This window comes from Pelophylax lessonae (genome assembly GCF_965119305.1).
Source record: "Pelophylax lessonae genome assembly, chromosome: 1".
NCBI classification, from domain to species: Eukaryota; Metazoa; Chordata; class Amphibia; order Anura; family Ranidae; genus Pelophylax; species Pelophylax lessonae.
Genome location: NC_138768.1, coordinates 122904732 through 122919999, shown reverse-complemented (window position 1 = coordinate 122919999; position 15268 = coordinate 122904732). Strand labels below are relative to the sequence as shown.

Genomic DNA, 15268 nt, shown 5'->3' with positions numbered 1-15268 from the left:
GGGAGCCCAGCCTCATCCCTTAAACATAGAAATCCCAAAATACTATTACATTTTCATAACTGGAAGAGCCTCATGGAGGATCAGAGAGGAATTTTTGCCCCCCAAGCTGGAGCGAATTGGATTATTCTGTAGTGGGGTTAAATGGGTAAAGAATTGTTTATTTGGAGGTTTTCTGTTCATTTTTTTCTCTATTGGTTGAACTAAATGGACTTTTCAACATTACTAACTATGTAACTATGAGATTGTCCAGCAGCTTGGTGCCATGGGTTAGAGTAAATCCTCTGTGTCAGCAGTAGCAGATGTGGGCTCCTTTGTATGTAGTCTATGAAGTGCCCAACTTTTGCCAGGAATGCAAAAAAAAAAGGTATGGGTTTGCCAGTGTTGGCCAGTGTTGCCATTGTTGGCCCCAATGTTATCCATCATTGAGATGACAGGCAACTAAAGAGAAGTATTGAATTATGAGGCAAAAGTTAAGCCCTTAAAAAGGTTATGAGGTGTCCAGTTTGAGTCATTACCCAGGCAGCAAGTTGAGACAGGTAGATGAATACCAGGAATCAGCGATCAAGCCAAAGTTGTAACAAAATTATTAGGAAACAATGCACAGAACAAGATTTGAAGTACATGAAAAGGTAAGCTAGAACAGTCTGTTATGGCACTGACACATACTTTGGGATTTAGTTTCCCATTTCAGCACTGGATTGCTCAATCATACACCTTGTCATGGTACAACCAAGCAGAAAATGATCCTGTTATGAGAGACAGCTATGTGTAATGTGGATAGACAGCTAGCTGCCCACTGGAGGGTACTAGGACATGGAACCACACATTCCTTACACTGGGGTAACTCTCCATTTCTAGAGATACAATAAAGCAAAAACCACACATGCAAAGATTACAGTGTATCTAAACCCAAGAACAAAAATTTTATATATTGCAGTTTGTCCTTGGAGGCGGTTGCAGGCAGCATTTTCTTATTATATATTACAACTTTTTTAACTAAAGTACTTAAAATGCCTGATTATTGAGAAAGAAATTGGATGTCCTTGTAAGGCTGGCCATAGATGAGAGACAGATTCCCCCATCCACACAAGTGGAGTAGATGAAGAAATTCTCCCCGCTGTGCCATTGTATTATGACAGAAGGGACTTCTCTGCTGTCAGAATACACTGATCAACAATGCAACCATTTGGCTGCAGCTGCTGATGGACAAAAGTTTTCCAACATGACTGTTCAACAGAAATTGATCATTAGATCGACTTCTGTTCCGCAGGATTGGCCATACATGGATTGAAATTTGGCCAGTCCCTGTTGAACTGTCTAAATGTCGATCCATCTTCCTAACTGAAGTCAAATCTGAAGCAATGTTATCAACTTTTAAACTATCTTATGTAAACTACAAAGTAACATCCCTCTATGTAATAGGGAGAAAATGAGGGGGAATTAATTGTAGTCAAAATAGAAATAGCAACTTAGAGCAGGAAGTATGTTACTAGCAGGATCACCAGATGAAAATAGACCAAAAAAAATTTAACTAATTCAGCCACCACATCTAAAGCCTTGACCGCACAGGCCGAAAATCGGCAAAAATCAGGCAAACAGGCTTGCTGGAAAACCATCATCCAACCAACATCCAATTAGCTCTGGCAGCCAACATAATGTAAAACTGCCACACAGGTTTATTTCAGGAAAGCACAGACAAACACTTAAAGGATGATGAGTACAGAGCAGCACAAGCAAAATGTGCTCCATTTCCCTTGAGAACGCTCGTTAACAGCGAAACATGTCGGGCGGGGCCTAGCAAGTGACGTTATCATGTCAGCTATACTTTTTTTTTTTGCTTGTGCTGCTCTGTACTCATCATCCTGTAAGTGTTTGCCTGTGTTTTGCTGAAATAAACCTGTATGGCGGTTTTACACTATGTTGGCTCCTTTGGCTTCCTTTGAGGATATAAGCATGGTTCTGTGATCCATTAACCTCCCAGTGTTTGGTTGATTGGAACGGCAGAGGACCACATTGGCTCGCAGGAGCGGCTCTTAAAGGCATACACACATTGAGAGCATTTTGATCTCCATAACCAGAGATCAACATCTTTTGGTAAAACACAAAATATAGTAAACATTCAGCGCTGAACTATAATTAATACATGAGGTAAGCTGCTGAACACTAAAGGCAATCTCAAATCCTTCCAATACAATTAAAATACAAAGTGCAGCGCAATCTCAATAATCTCCTATTCAACTAGGAAAAAAGTTCAAAAGCATGATACTCACACAGAAATTATACTGTACAGTGCAAAATTGTCCATGTATGAGAGTCCAATAGATCAAGAGAATAAGTGAGACAGACAGTTCCTTATTGAGCGTTCAGAAGCCCAGGTGCTGGCAATTAATATCATGCAGTCACACCCATAAATGTGCTCAATCCCACCACCACAGCTCTCTCTGCCTCTCACCTCCAATAGGCGACCCTACAGGGTCTCTGAGCATATACGATATACTTGTGCTTGATCTTCCTGCTTTCCCCCTGGTTTCCCCTGGTTTCAGACCGGACCAGACTCCGCACCAAGTTAAAAGTTGAGAACAAGGGAAAAGATCTAAGTGCTCTCTGCTGATTTCATGGGCATTTATTCAAATAAAAATCATTGCACTTACATTGAGATGATAATATCCATGCATAAACTCAAAAGACGGTAACAATGAGGTTGGCGTCTCCCTGCCTTCTCTCACTCGCTCCCGGGACAGCTGGCGAGTCATGTGGCATCCCCCCCGTACGCATTGCGTCTGGTAGGCGGGACTTCGTCAGCGGGGACTGATTAGTACCCTAAAACAAACTATACTGAACAAAATTATAAATGCAACACTTGTTTTTGCCCCCATTTTTCATGAGCTGAACTCAAAGATCTAAGAAAACCGGGATTCATTCGTGAAGAGAACACCTGTCCAAAGTGTCAGACGTCATAGGATGTGAGCATTTGTACACTCAAGTCGGTTAGGACCACAAACTGCAGTCAGATCGAGACCCCGATGAGGACGACGAGCATGCAGATGAGCTTCCCTAAGATGGTTTCTGACAGTTTGTGCAGAAATTCTTTGGTTATGCAAACCAATTGTTGCTGCAGCTGTCCGGGTGGCTGGTCTCAGACGATGTTGAAGGTGAAGATGCTGGATGAGGAGGTCCTGGGCTGCTGTGGTTACACGTGGTCTGCGGTTGTGAGGCTGGTTGAATGTACTGCCAAATTCTCTGAACCGCCTTTGGAGAAGGCTCATGGTAGAGGAATGAACATTCAATTCACGGGCAACAGCTCTGGTGGACATTCCTGCAGTCAGCATGCCAATTGCACGCTCCCTCAAAACTTGCAACATCTGTGGCATTGTGCTGTTTGATGAAACTGCCTTTTATTGTGGCCAGTCTAAGGCACACCTGTGCAATAATCATGCTGTCTAATCAGCATCTTGATATGCCACCCCTGTGAGCTGGATGGATTATCTTGGCAAAGGAGAAGTGCTCACTAACCCAGATTTACACAGATTTGTGAACAATATTTGAGAGAAATAGGCCTTTTGTGTACATAGAAAAGTCTTTGAGTTCAGCTCATGAAAAAAGGGGGCAAAAACAAAGGTGTTGCGTCTATAATTTTATTCAGTGTATGTATAGAAATGTCAGGTTGCGTTAAGTAAATCCTTAAAAAAAAAAAAAAATAACATTGAGCACAAAACAGTGCATCCTCTTTTTGGTTAATAACTAAATCCAGGATCCTGCAGTGGGATTGAGCGATGAGGGAGGGAACTGGGAAATTTTCATGCACTATAAAGTACCCATACAGCCATGTTGTCTCATGAAGAATCTGACATGCTTGGAAGTAAAATTATTCCAAATGATCACAATTGCCTGGCTGGGTCCTGGTTAAATGATGTTTAACATATTTTTTGTTAGTCTCTTCTGATCATACCAAATAAGAATCTTTTTTTTTTTTCAGGATTCTATGGATGAACTGAAGTTGGTCATGGGAGGTTCACTGACACAAGTAGCATCAATACAGGAATGTTTTATGCAGCAGAGTGAACCCGGACAATATGCAGGTGGGTCTTAGTGTAATTATTTCTAAATTCAAAGACTCAAAAGGGAAGCTTTAACGATTTTGGTTTAACCATTTTTTGAATTTCTGTTTTGTTTAGAAGCTCTTGAACTGAGGTTTTATATATTTTTTTATTTTTTTATATAAACTCTTTATTTTACAAATAATTATCTAATAAACATTCAGACAGAGCAGGCAAGGGTGGGAAGTGGGAAAGGGAGGATGGATCTTTTCTCTGAATCATTATTTTGCCTTGAGCTATTGAGCTTTGTATACAACGGGATATTTTAAGTGCTACCTCCTGGCAGAAGATGTAAATATTAAATATCTGTATACAATATACACATATTTACTTTACAAAAAATATGAACTATATTTATAATCCCAAATAAAATTGATAATGTAAACAAAGTGCCAAACACTTCCCTTAAAGTAGATCTATACTTAAATGTGATGGATAAATAAGGGTTAGTTTAAGGGGTGATGTACCTGCAGTATATTTACAGCAAAATATACTGTTATAGGTTTCTTCTTTGGCTGATTATGTTTATGTGAGCAAAAGCCTTCACATTTTGTTTCTAAATGACAGGACAACAGTTCAAAAGGGTTCACTCTACTTTTGGTTTGTGTACATGTAAACTGGTTAAAAGAATGACAAAGAAAAGACACAATGAATAGGATCAAACTAATATATATAGATATCTATATATATATCTATATTTATATCTATATATATATATATATATATACAGTAGATAGATCAAATTATATAAATTATGATGCTGATTTTTTTATTATTATTAAAATTATTATTGTTACCTGAGTGTTAATAGGCGTTTATTTTATAATAATATGAATAATATTAATAAATACAATACCATAATAGATAAAAATGTTCTATTTTACTGTATATCAGGCTGATCCTTTCCTGTCTTTGTCATTTTTTTTCTTATACACTATTGATAAACTGGCCCATATGGTGCTATGAAATGCATTGATGGTGTTCCAAAATATTTGCTATCATTAAAAACCTTTTACAGAATACTTTGATTGTATTTTATAAATGGCACATAACGGATATTATCGGCACTTCTGCCATACCTACCAGTGTATGGTGAAGGTAAACAGGAAGAGAAGTAAATGCTAGGCCTTTACCTGAGATTTAATGAGATATAAGATTCAACCAGGGGAGGATTAGGAACTTTTAGCCTAGTGGGCATCTACAAGTGGTTCTCTCATGTTGGATTTCTATGGGCTAAAAAAAAAAAAAAAAATGCACAATGCAAAGTGTTCTGCAATTATCAGTAGATTTTGTAAAAGTTGGATGTTCCTATAGGATATGGTTAATTGTGACACAACTTTTGACATCCTCCAGCATCAGCTTCCTTTGCAGTTTTCTGCATTCAGTCTCATGACATTTCAGAGTCACAAATAATCCTCTCTTGGTGGAAGTTATAGGTGAATTTCCGATTGTATGTATTACATTCCAAACTCTTCAAAAATGATAATAAGTAATTTCTTGATCCTGTCCATATAAAAATATCATCTATATAGCGATGCCATGATACTATATCGTTCAATGCTTCCATTTGTTTATCATCAGAGAAGAGCTCATGCTCCCACCCCCCAGGTACAGGTTTGCATATGAAGAAGCGCATCTAGCTCCCATAGCAACACCCTGCACCTGGAGGAAGAGAGAGCATTTGAAAATGAAGACATTGTGTGTAAGAACAAATTCTAATACTTGAACAATGAATTCATTATAATCCCAAGAGTCATGGCCTCTTTCACTTAGCTGTTCCCAGATAACTTGTATGCCACGTGTGTGGGGGATGGAGTTATAGAGAGCCTCAATATTAATAGCTACAAGCCAGGCATCCTCTGACTTGTAGGCCAGCTATTATTTTAAGGAGTTCAATAGTGTTCTTGACGTAAGAAAGCAGTGCCTTCACATGTTGGTAGAGATATTCATCTACCATACGGCTTGCGTTCTCTGTTAGTAAGCCGCACACTGATATTATTGGGTGACCTGGTGGGGACATGAGGCTTTTTTGAACTTTGGACAACGTATAAAACATCGGGGTTCTCGGATTTGGGTTATCCAAGAACTTCAATGTATCTGCATTAATCAAACCCTGCTGGAAGGCCCGTGTCAAAATATATTTAAACTTCATTGCACTATGTTGTAAAAAGGAGGCTATTCCCGGCCTGTACCAGTCCCTATTGCAAATAATATCATAACTCATTTTCTCATAGTCCTGTATATTCATATTTACCAAATTCCCACCCTTGTCCGAGGGTTTAATCACAATGTGTTGATTGTTTTCTAGAGACCTAATGGCTTGCCTATGGGTAGGGGATAGATGACGTGAAGGTCCTGACTTCCAATTAGTGGTTTCAATGGCTTTAGTTACCTGGATTACAAAGGCCCAGATGTTGGGATTGACTTGTAAAACTGGGAAGGACTTAGATTTAGGTTTGTAAGATAAAGGTGAAGTGAAGGCCAGAGTGTAGGTGATGAACCGGGGAGGGGACAAGCGTCTCCAAGTCCATGTCCATCCCCAGGATGACTCTCCTCCAATAGATCCATGAGATCTTGAAAAGCTCATAGATCTTCCAAGGTGGTGTTTTCCAAAAGTGAGTTATCATAGGTAGGGGTATCCATCTCATTGGATCCTTGACAAGTTTGAACTTATCAGCTTCCTGATCCTGACAGAAGATGAGGCCGAGCTTCAGAAACTTGGCCTCACTTTCTGATAATACATAGGATGATAAATTAATAATTTTTATATTGCTCCCTACTGTCCTCCCTATGGGGTCGGGACAAACTACTTTGGTGCTGAACCACACATTGTGTAAGGTTGACTAGTTTGTAAGTTTGAATGAAGGCCGCACAAGAACTTCAAGCTAGTTGTCTTACATAGATCTTCCAAGCAATCCTGGGATAACTGCCCCATAGGCTGCCTCCCCTCTAGTCAAATAAGCTTGCAACTGTTTCATAGAAGAAAGGCCTACTTCCTGCATGCCTAACTAATCACCCTGCCAATCCAACAGTGGATGACTCTAAAGTATTCTGTATTCTTTAAAGGCAAATGAGTTATAAAAAGGCAAAGATACTTGATGCACCAGACACTAGAGGGCAGCATCCATCCCTGGAAGTGCAGTGCATAAAAATGTATCAGCCATTTTATTTGGATAAAGCTTAGAGAACCTGTTACTGTAAAACGGAAAATGTTATACTTACCTGACGGTAATTTTCCTTTTCTGATGCATAAGCATGACAGCATACATGTATGGTATAGGCTCTGCCCCCTCGCCAAATCAGGACTGGTTATCCTATATAAATGAGTCGCCTCCCCTACGGCGGCATTCTCGTAACTAGACTCAAATGCGAAACCCCCAAGGGAGGGATCTGCATGCTGTCATGCGTATGCATCAGGAAAGGAAAATTACCGTCAGGTAAGTATAACATTTTCAGTTTTTCTGACACAAGCATGACAGCATACACGTATGGGATGTAGCACACCAACAAAATACGATAAGGGAGGGCCATGCTGAAGTGTTTTATTCAACATATCCTTCGACCCATTTAGAACTGATTTCAACTCCCCTGCTTACAATGTTGCTTGGTTAACTTTGTAATAGGCTAAAAATGGTTTGTAGTATATGAACCTAGTTGGCATCCTGTAAAAATAATTCTGGACCTATGAATTCTGCCCATGAGCATGCCATTTGTCTGGTAAAGTGGGCTCTGCACTAGATTGATGGATTCCTCTTTGCCCTATAAGCCCCCTAGGCTACTTTGACCCGAGATGATGCCATCATCCTAGTTGACAGTGAAAGTCTTCTTCTGATACCGTCAGGCCTGAAGAGGCCACTGTCTGACCTTCTAGAGAAGGGCCACTTCCGTGTATTTCTTCCACATCAAGTCCACTACCCAAGCTTGTGGTGACTTAGACATTTCAGTTTGAATATGCTGGAAGGGCGATGTCCTGTTCCAGATGCATGGATGCAGACCTTTATATGTTGCTGGAGAAGAAGAAACTAGAGCTATTTTGTTTAATAATGGTAGCAATAAGGTAGTTTACCAGTTGACGCTTGGATATCTGAAATCCTTCTCCCAGACGTGATAGCCTTAGGAAATACTGTTTTATTGCCATGGAAATTTTTGAGGAAATCTTGCTCAGTAGAATAGAGGAGTGGGACAACCTTCACAACATCAGTTGCACTGAAAGTTCTAAGGGGAAAGAACAATCTGTACAGGCCTTTCGAAATTGGTTTACCAAGATGTGCGGCGATCACTGGATCTCAGGAAGTGAGGACCTGACCAAAACTTGACTACCACTTAATCCCTAATCTCGGCTTAGTTGCAGACATCTTAATCTTTACAGTCGGTAGCAGAGGATTCCATCCTTAAATTCTGCAAGGTTTCCCATGTTCTAGTATACCTGAAGTTTGTAGCAGGTGCCCTTTCTTCCACAGGGTTTTGAATACTTAAGGTGAGACACCTAGATGAGCCTTCCATATTTTGTCTCCCAGCTGCTAGGTCTAACATGGCTGAATTTGGATACACTTGACCCCACTGTGTAATGTCTGAAATCTCAGGAAGAAGAATAGGAGGTTCTTGGGCCAAAGACTGTACTTGAGGACACCATGGCCTACAAGGCCACCAGGACATTATTGCCCTCATCACAGCTGGACGACTATGGATCCTGAGGAGGAACTTGGAGACCACAGGGCCTGGTGGCTATATAGGCTAACCGGCCGACCCAACTGGATGTTAGCACATTTATTGCTTCAACTTCTAGGAAGCTCCTTCTTGCAGGAATAACTTTCATTCATCACCATAGAAGTTACTGTCAGGCTGAGATTCATTGAACTGCTTGTTGGTCTAGGGACACACACTTGGCATCCAAGACTTTGTATCTTACAGTGTCTGACAGGAAGATCTGGGAAGCCAGAACACAAAGAAAGATGACATGAGACAGGCTCTACTGTTGGCAAACCTGAATGGGAGATACCTTTGACATAAGTTTAATAATTCTTTATTCCTTCTTGCCATGAAAATAGGAGATTACCATTACCATCTGTTTGGAGCTTAATTTAGGCCTCCTAGGCTGTGTTTCCCAAACAACTTCAATGCTTGGGAATCACTGCACCCCTGATGTCAGCCACTTGGTCCTCCATTGACATATGTCATTGACCTTGAGCAAGGAGGTCACTGAGGTGAATACCAAGAAAGTGAAAATATTGTGATGATTGGGATGCCAGCAAGCTGATGAAAGCTGAAATTATTATGTATTTTTTAGCCACCACCAACAGGACTTGTCTCATGTGTGGGGTTATCTTCTCTGGAGTAGGAAGCAAATCTTCCATTACATTAGAAGGTCAGATTATAATGTTCTCAATCTTCTAGTAAGTCCAACCGACTGCATGGATTACAGCAGACTACTTCTCGACCATTTGAGACCAAGGGATTTGAACAGATGGGATTGAGCTATGACTTTCCCCAAGTGAGAACCTAAAACTGTCACCTTCTGTGAGGGCAACTCTACAGTATTCCCCTGAGTGTCCAAAATGTAATTATTATAATGAGATGAGTTGGCCTTCCCCAGCTGATGATCCGCCCAAATTTGATCTGAGTCTGAATCAGAATTTGCCAGGACCTGGAGGATGTTGAGCTACCTGCAGGCTGTTGTCCAGCTACGGAACCTGCTGCCCTTGCTTTCGCAAGATGGCCACTACTGGAAGCAATTTTCTGGAAAAATGTCTTGAGTATGTGGAAAGGCCAAAGGTTATTGAATGAACCTGAAGCGAAACTCTCAGAAGCATGGATATACCGAAAACGTTTGTACACATCAGCTAGATCCAGAGAAAAACAATAGCTGCTTTATCTGATGGTTTGAGTGATTGTTCAATAACTCCATATGAAGTTTTGGATTTAGATTTTTCATTCCATTTCCTGCCTAAATCTGCTTTTTTAACTAAGGACACTGGATCGGTGGCTCACAGTTGGAACAAGATTTGGTAACATTTGCTTAAAGCTTTAAAGAACCATAAGGGGAATTAAAGGAGTTGGAGGAGTGGAAAGAAAATTCCAATGGCTTCCTTACTGCACAGGCCCCACAGATCCTGAGCCTCCTCTGCCCAAATGTGCGATAATTCCTGCATTAACACCTACTGGGCACATTTGAGTGAAAGGAACTTTGCTGCTCCTATGGAGGTGCAAACTTGGATTTAGGTGACAAAAAAAGATAATTATGGATCTTTCAGTCTCTTCTATAGCTCCCATCAGGCCCTGTCACCAACTCATTGTTCTGGGCCTAGGGAATAGTTCCAAATCTAGACATTACTGATTCCATCTTGAATAGCAGTCAATTCACATTAGAAAAAGGGAAAGGCAGTCAGTGGGTTAAGCCATAGGCTAACCACACAGAATACTAGAGGAACAGCATACTGCATCGCGGGTCACTTTTATTTCATTTAGGGATCACACTACAAAGAGACTTATTACTGGTCCAGTTTGCTCTTAACTCTTCTGCTGAGAACCATATAGCCTTGGCTACTGAAGTTAACTCACACACAGGCCACACAACACTCTCTAATGGTAGAATAAACCTAATTTTCAAATCCATATTGCTGTTCCCATGCCTCTGCAAAGGATATTGCATCATCCGCTGGCAGACTGGCACTACCTATAAAGTAAAGCTGGGCTTTAAAGAAAGGATCTTGTATGCCCTGCTAGCATGAAGACACATCTTGCCAATCTGATGACAGCTCCTTTGCCCGCTGCTTTTGAGGCAGAGGTACCCTTTAAACAAACGTTGCTGTTTAATTAGCTTAGTACCTGAGAGTTAGCAACTAGAGATCCAACCAGTCAGTTTGAACAGCGTCAAAACATCTGCCATTTTCTTTACTACCGCCTGCTATCCAACTTGACATACCATCTTGGCAGGCACATCAGCTAACCACACTCCCCATACGGCCCAGGATAGTCCTTATTGTGATTTCCTTTAGTCTGCCCCTCCTGGCAGCACCTTGAATGTATAGCAGTTTTCTTCAGAGCCAGAGAGAACTTTTCATTGTTGAAGGAAGGAGTTGCCCCTTTTCCTTTAGGGAGTGGTGCTGGTATTAAGGGCTGGAGAGTTTTACCATTACCAGCCCGCGCACTCTTTTTTTTTTTTTTTTTTTATAGTATAATATAGTTTACTGTACCTACCTGACCCTCACCTTAATGATCATGGCTGGTCTCTGGGTAAGCTGATACCTCAAGGATATGAGCTTCAGGTTTGTGGTCATAATAAATGCCTGTAAGTACTGGTTAGGACATTAGCATTAATACTCCCAGTGGCCATCCACAAGGGTTTCCACATCATCCCTTTAAACTAGGACACATATTAATTAATTACACAGGTTCTGAGGCTGCTAATATAATGCACATAAGGCACTACGTGAGTTTAGTGGTACAGGAAAAAGTCTGTATCTTTCAAGGAGACCATGATATTTATGCAGGACAATGCTCCATCACATACAATGAAGTACTCCACTGCGTGGCTAGCCAGTAAAGGCTTTTAGGATGAAAGAATAATGACATGGCCCCCTTCATCACCAAATAGGATGTGGCTCCCAGCAGGGGGTTCGGTGCGTCCCTGTTCTCCGTTTCAGGGATAAATTAGGCCCCGATTTATGCCTAAATTCGGACCTAAAACAAAGCCAAAGATGCACAGGTCCCCTGTGCAATCTGCTCGGCAGACACCACCGAGATGTATGAACCAGCTCCATTGAGAGCCTTGTACACTCTCCAGTCATGCAAATTGAATGCAGAGAAACCCACATCAAATTTGCACTAGTGTGAACCCAGCCTTACAGTGAAGGAAAACAGTACATCTTTCTGAAAAGTGTCTAGGAGGCTGTGGTTACTACTGAACAAAAAGTTGATCGTCAATAGTTAAAGAAACTGACAGACTCCATGAATGGAAGTCTTCTGACTGTTATTGAAAAGAAGGGTGGCTATATTGGTCACTGATTTTTCTTTCTCTATTTTTTTTTTTTTTTTTAAATGTCATAAATGTTTATTTGTAAATTTTGAGTTGTTTGTTTATTATTCTCACTTTAACAAAAGAAAATAAACAAGTAAGTGCCAGTTCACACTACCGTGGCACGACTTCGGGGGCGACCTGTGAAGTCGCGTGCATCGCGACTTCGGCGCGACTTGCACGGACTTCACATAATGGAAGTCAATGCAAGTCGCTCCGATGTCGCCCCGAAGTAGTACAGGAACTATTTTCTAAGTCGGAGCGACTTTAGTCGCTCCTATTAGAACAGTTCCCGTAGCACAGAATGGACAGCCTGACAAGTCGCGGTAGTGTGAACCAGTGTTAATTTTGGCAGCAAATTTCAATTTAGTTTTAGTCTTGGTCTTAGGACTAAAATGGCATTTTAGTTTTAGTCCCATTTTAGTCTTCTACATTTTAGTCGACTAAAACGTCCTACATTTTAGTCGACTAAAACGTCCTACATTTTAGTCGACTAAAACGTCCTACATTTTAGTCGACTAAAACGTCCTACATTTTAGTCGACTAAAACGTCCTACATTTTAGTCATCTATAATCGAATGGGTGTAGTTCAATTATAATTTGTAATGCATTATTTAAGCATTTCTCTACAATTTCCAAACTCATTATATACTACTGCTGGTCCTGGAGTGAAAAATATAATATGTTATTATTTATGGTATTAAGCTTTGAGCATGCCCCAGTGTTAATTTTGGCAGCAAATTTCGATTTAGTTTTAGTTATAGTCTTTTGACTAAAATGCAATTTTAGTTTTAGTCGTATTTTAGTCTTAGACTAAAATGCCATTTTAGTTTTAGTCGTATTTTAGTCATCTGAATTGTTTTAGTTTTAGTCGTATTTTAGTCGACTAAAATTGTGTTAATTTAGTCGACGAAAACGTTTTAGTCGGTTTTAGTCGACAAATTAACTTAGTGTGTGAACCGACACTAAGATGGGAAAATGTTAGTTTTTTATGTAGTTGCATAATAATTCTACAAACTAATAGTTGCCCAGTCATTGTGCACACATACTGTATATTCTCCTAAGAAAGCCCAAACCTCACTTTTACTTTCTTAAATATTCAGGTTTGAGGTTTATTAACATTTTGGATTGACCGAGAGCACTGTAGTTGTTCAATAATGAAATTTATCCTCAAAAATACAACTTGCCTAATAATTATGCGCACAGTGCATTATGTTACAAACTGCATTTTGCATAATAATAATTTTTATATGCAGGTGATGTCAGCAGGCAGCTTTTAGGGCAAATTTCACAGCTGAACCAACTACTGGGGGAACTCAGAGATGTCATGAGACAACAGGTGAGTGGAAAATTCAATAACATTTATGTCTGACTTTACTGCTGATAGTTTAAAAATGTGTAATTTATCAGATGATAAATATGAAAATATGTATGAAAATCAGCTCACAAAAAGATGAATATTTATAGTATTCACGTTTGTTGGTAAAGACTTCCAAAACTTGCTGTAGTCAAGGAGCAAAGCAGATTTAAAGTGGTTCTAAAGGCTGAGTCATTCTCTGTGTGTGTCTATGGACACACAGAGCCCACTTGGGAGTGAGCTGCATGAATGCCCTCATAGCAAGCGGCTTGCTATGGTGGGCACTAGGTGGGGGGGAGGAGCCAGGAGCACAGGTGGAGGACCCCAGAAGAGAAAGATCGGGGCTGCTCTGTGCAAAACCATTGCAAAGAGTAGGTAAGTATGACATGTTTGTTGTTTTTAAAAATGTAATTTGCCTCTGTACAATAAATTTAGGTTTAGGTTATCTTGCCAATTAAAATAACTTTCCAGCTTTGTAGCTACTGTATATACTACTGGGTGCAAAAGTGCAAATAAAACTATGTGGCTATTCTGATGCTCTCAGGCTACGTTCATATCTAGGTGTTGCTATTTTTACAGGCGTCTTGTGCAGGCGTTTTTAGGTTGACAAGTGACCAATGAAAAAAAAGATAAAAACTCCTGTAATCTGCCAAAAAAGAAGCTTGTGTGCTTTTTTGAGCGACGGGCATTTTGCTTAAGGCGACAGAGCACTCAGATGTGAATAGGGGCCATTGAAATGAATGTCATTTGTCTTTTAGAGCTGAGGCTTAGAGCAGAAAATCGCCCAAAAAATCCTAGATGTGAACGGAGCCTATGTCTGGCCATTCTCTGATTCATAAACAATCTTCTCTCAAAGAAATGTCTGTAAAACAAAGCTAGACTGATCTCTGACTATAGAAGACAGTCAGATGTGTAGACACAATAAGCTATTGTTTTGCCAAACTCTGTCCAGACTGCTCCATAACCAGCAGAGCATGCAAGTTTATGTCTGTTAAAACTGCAAAAGGAGGTCCATGTTGATAGGTGCAATAGCTATAAAGAAAGGTATTCTTACCTATTAGTTCAAGGGCTTGCTGTGCAGAGTCTTGGATATCTGCAAGTTCTACAGACACTAGGGCAGTTTTCCAGTTCAGTATACAATTCCTGCATTGGTTGATTTTCTGTTGTTTGTTATATATCCTGAGTAATATTACTCTGAACATTTTTATTTCTTTGTCCTCCCAAGGTGAAGGAAACCATGTTTTTGAGGAACACCGTCTCAGAATGCCAAGCTTGCGGTTAGTGCTTTGAAAATCATCAATTCTGATCATTTTTCATATCATATACTAGTAGCCATGGTCTAAAAAAATATATACAATAATTATTTTCTCATGTGCTAACCCCTATCTTGTGCTATATGCTCTGTACCTATCATAACACTTATCAATATCACTGTACCAAAAACCAAGACAGATTTAAGGGTTGGTTAAGACAGATGCCAAGTAACCATATTTTGTTTGCAGAATGTGGGTTGAAAAGGCAAAAAAGTGTTGTCAAAAGGATAATTGTTAGTGGCTAAAACATATTATGGTAACTTTTGGAGCTTTAAAGCTCCTTATTGAGAAATTAGGACATGGCATATTTCATAATACATGGAGAAAAGACGTTTGTGATTTATTTTTATTTCTTTAATATTTCGATTTTTTTTAATAGCCATTAACCAGTGTCACCGTTACAACACTCTTTCCTGTATATTTGTGTATTTACTCTTGCATTTCATGGTGATTCATTCTTTTTTTTGTGAGCTAGAATGTCGGTCAA

General features: G+C 39.9%; 1 protein-coding gene across 1 annotated transcript in view; it reads left to right on the top strand.

Annotated features, from left to right (window-relative positions):
- The window catches only part of THBS4 (thrombospondin 4), a 123531-nt gene that overhangs the window by 37117 nt on the left and 71146 nt on the right, over nt 1-15268 (top strand). The window contains exons 4-6 of the mRNA XM_082259025.1: nt 3977-4079; nt 13368-13450; nt 14694-14745. Of these exons, the coding sequence (XP_082115151.1) occupies nt 3977-4079; nt 13368-13450; nt 14694-14745 (238 nt within the window). The remainder of the gene's footprint in view (nt 1-3976; nt 4080-13367; nt 13451-14693; nt 14746-15268) is intronic.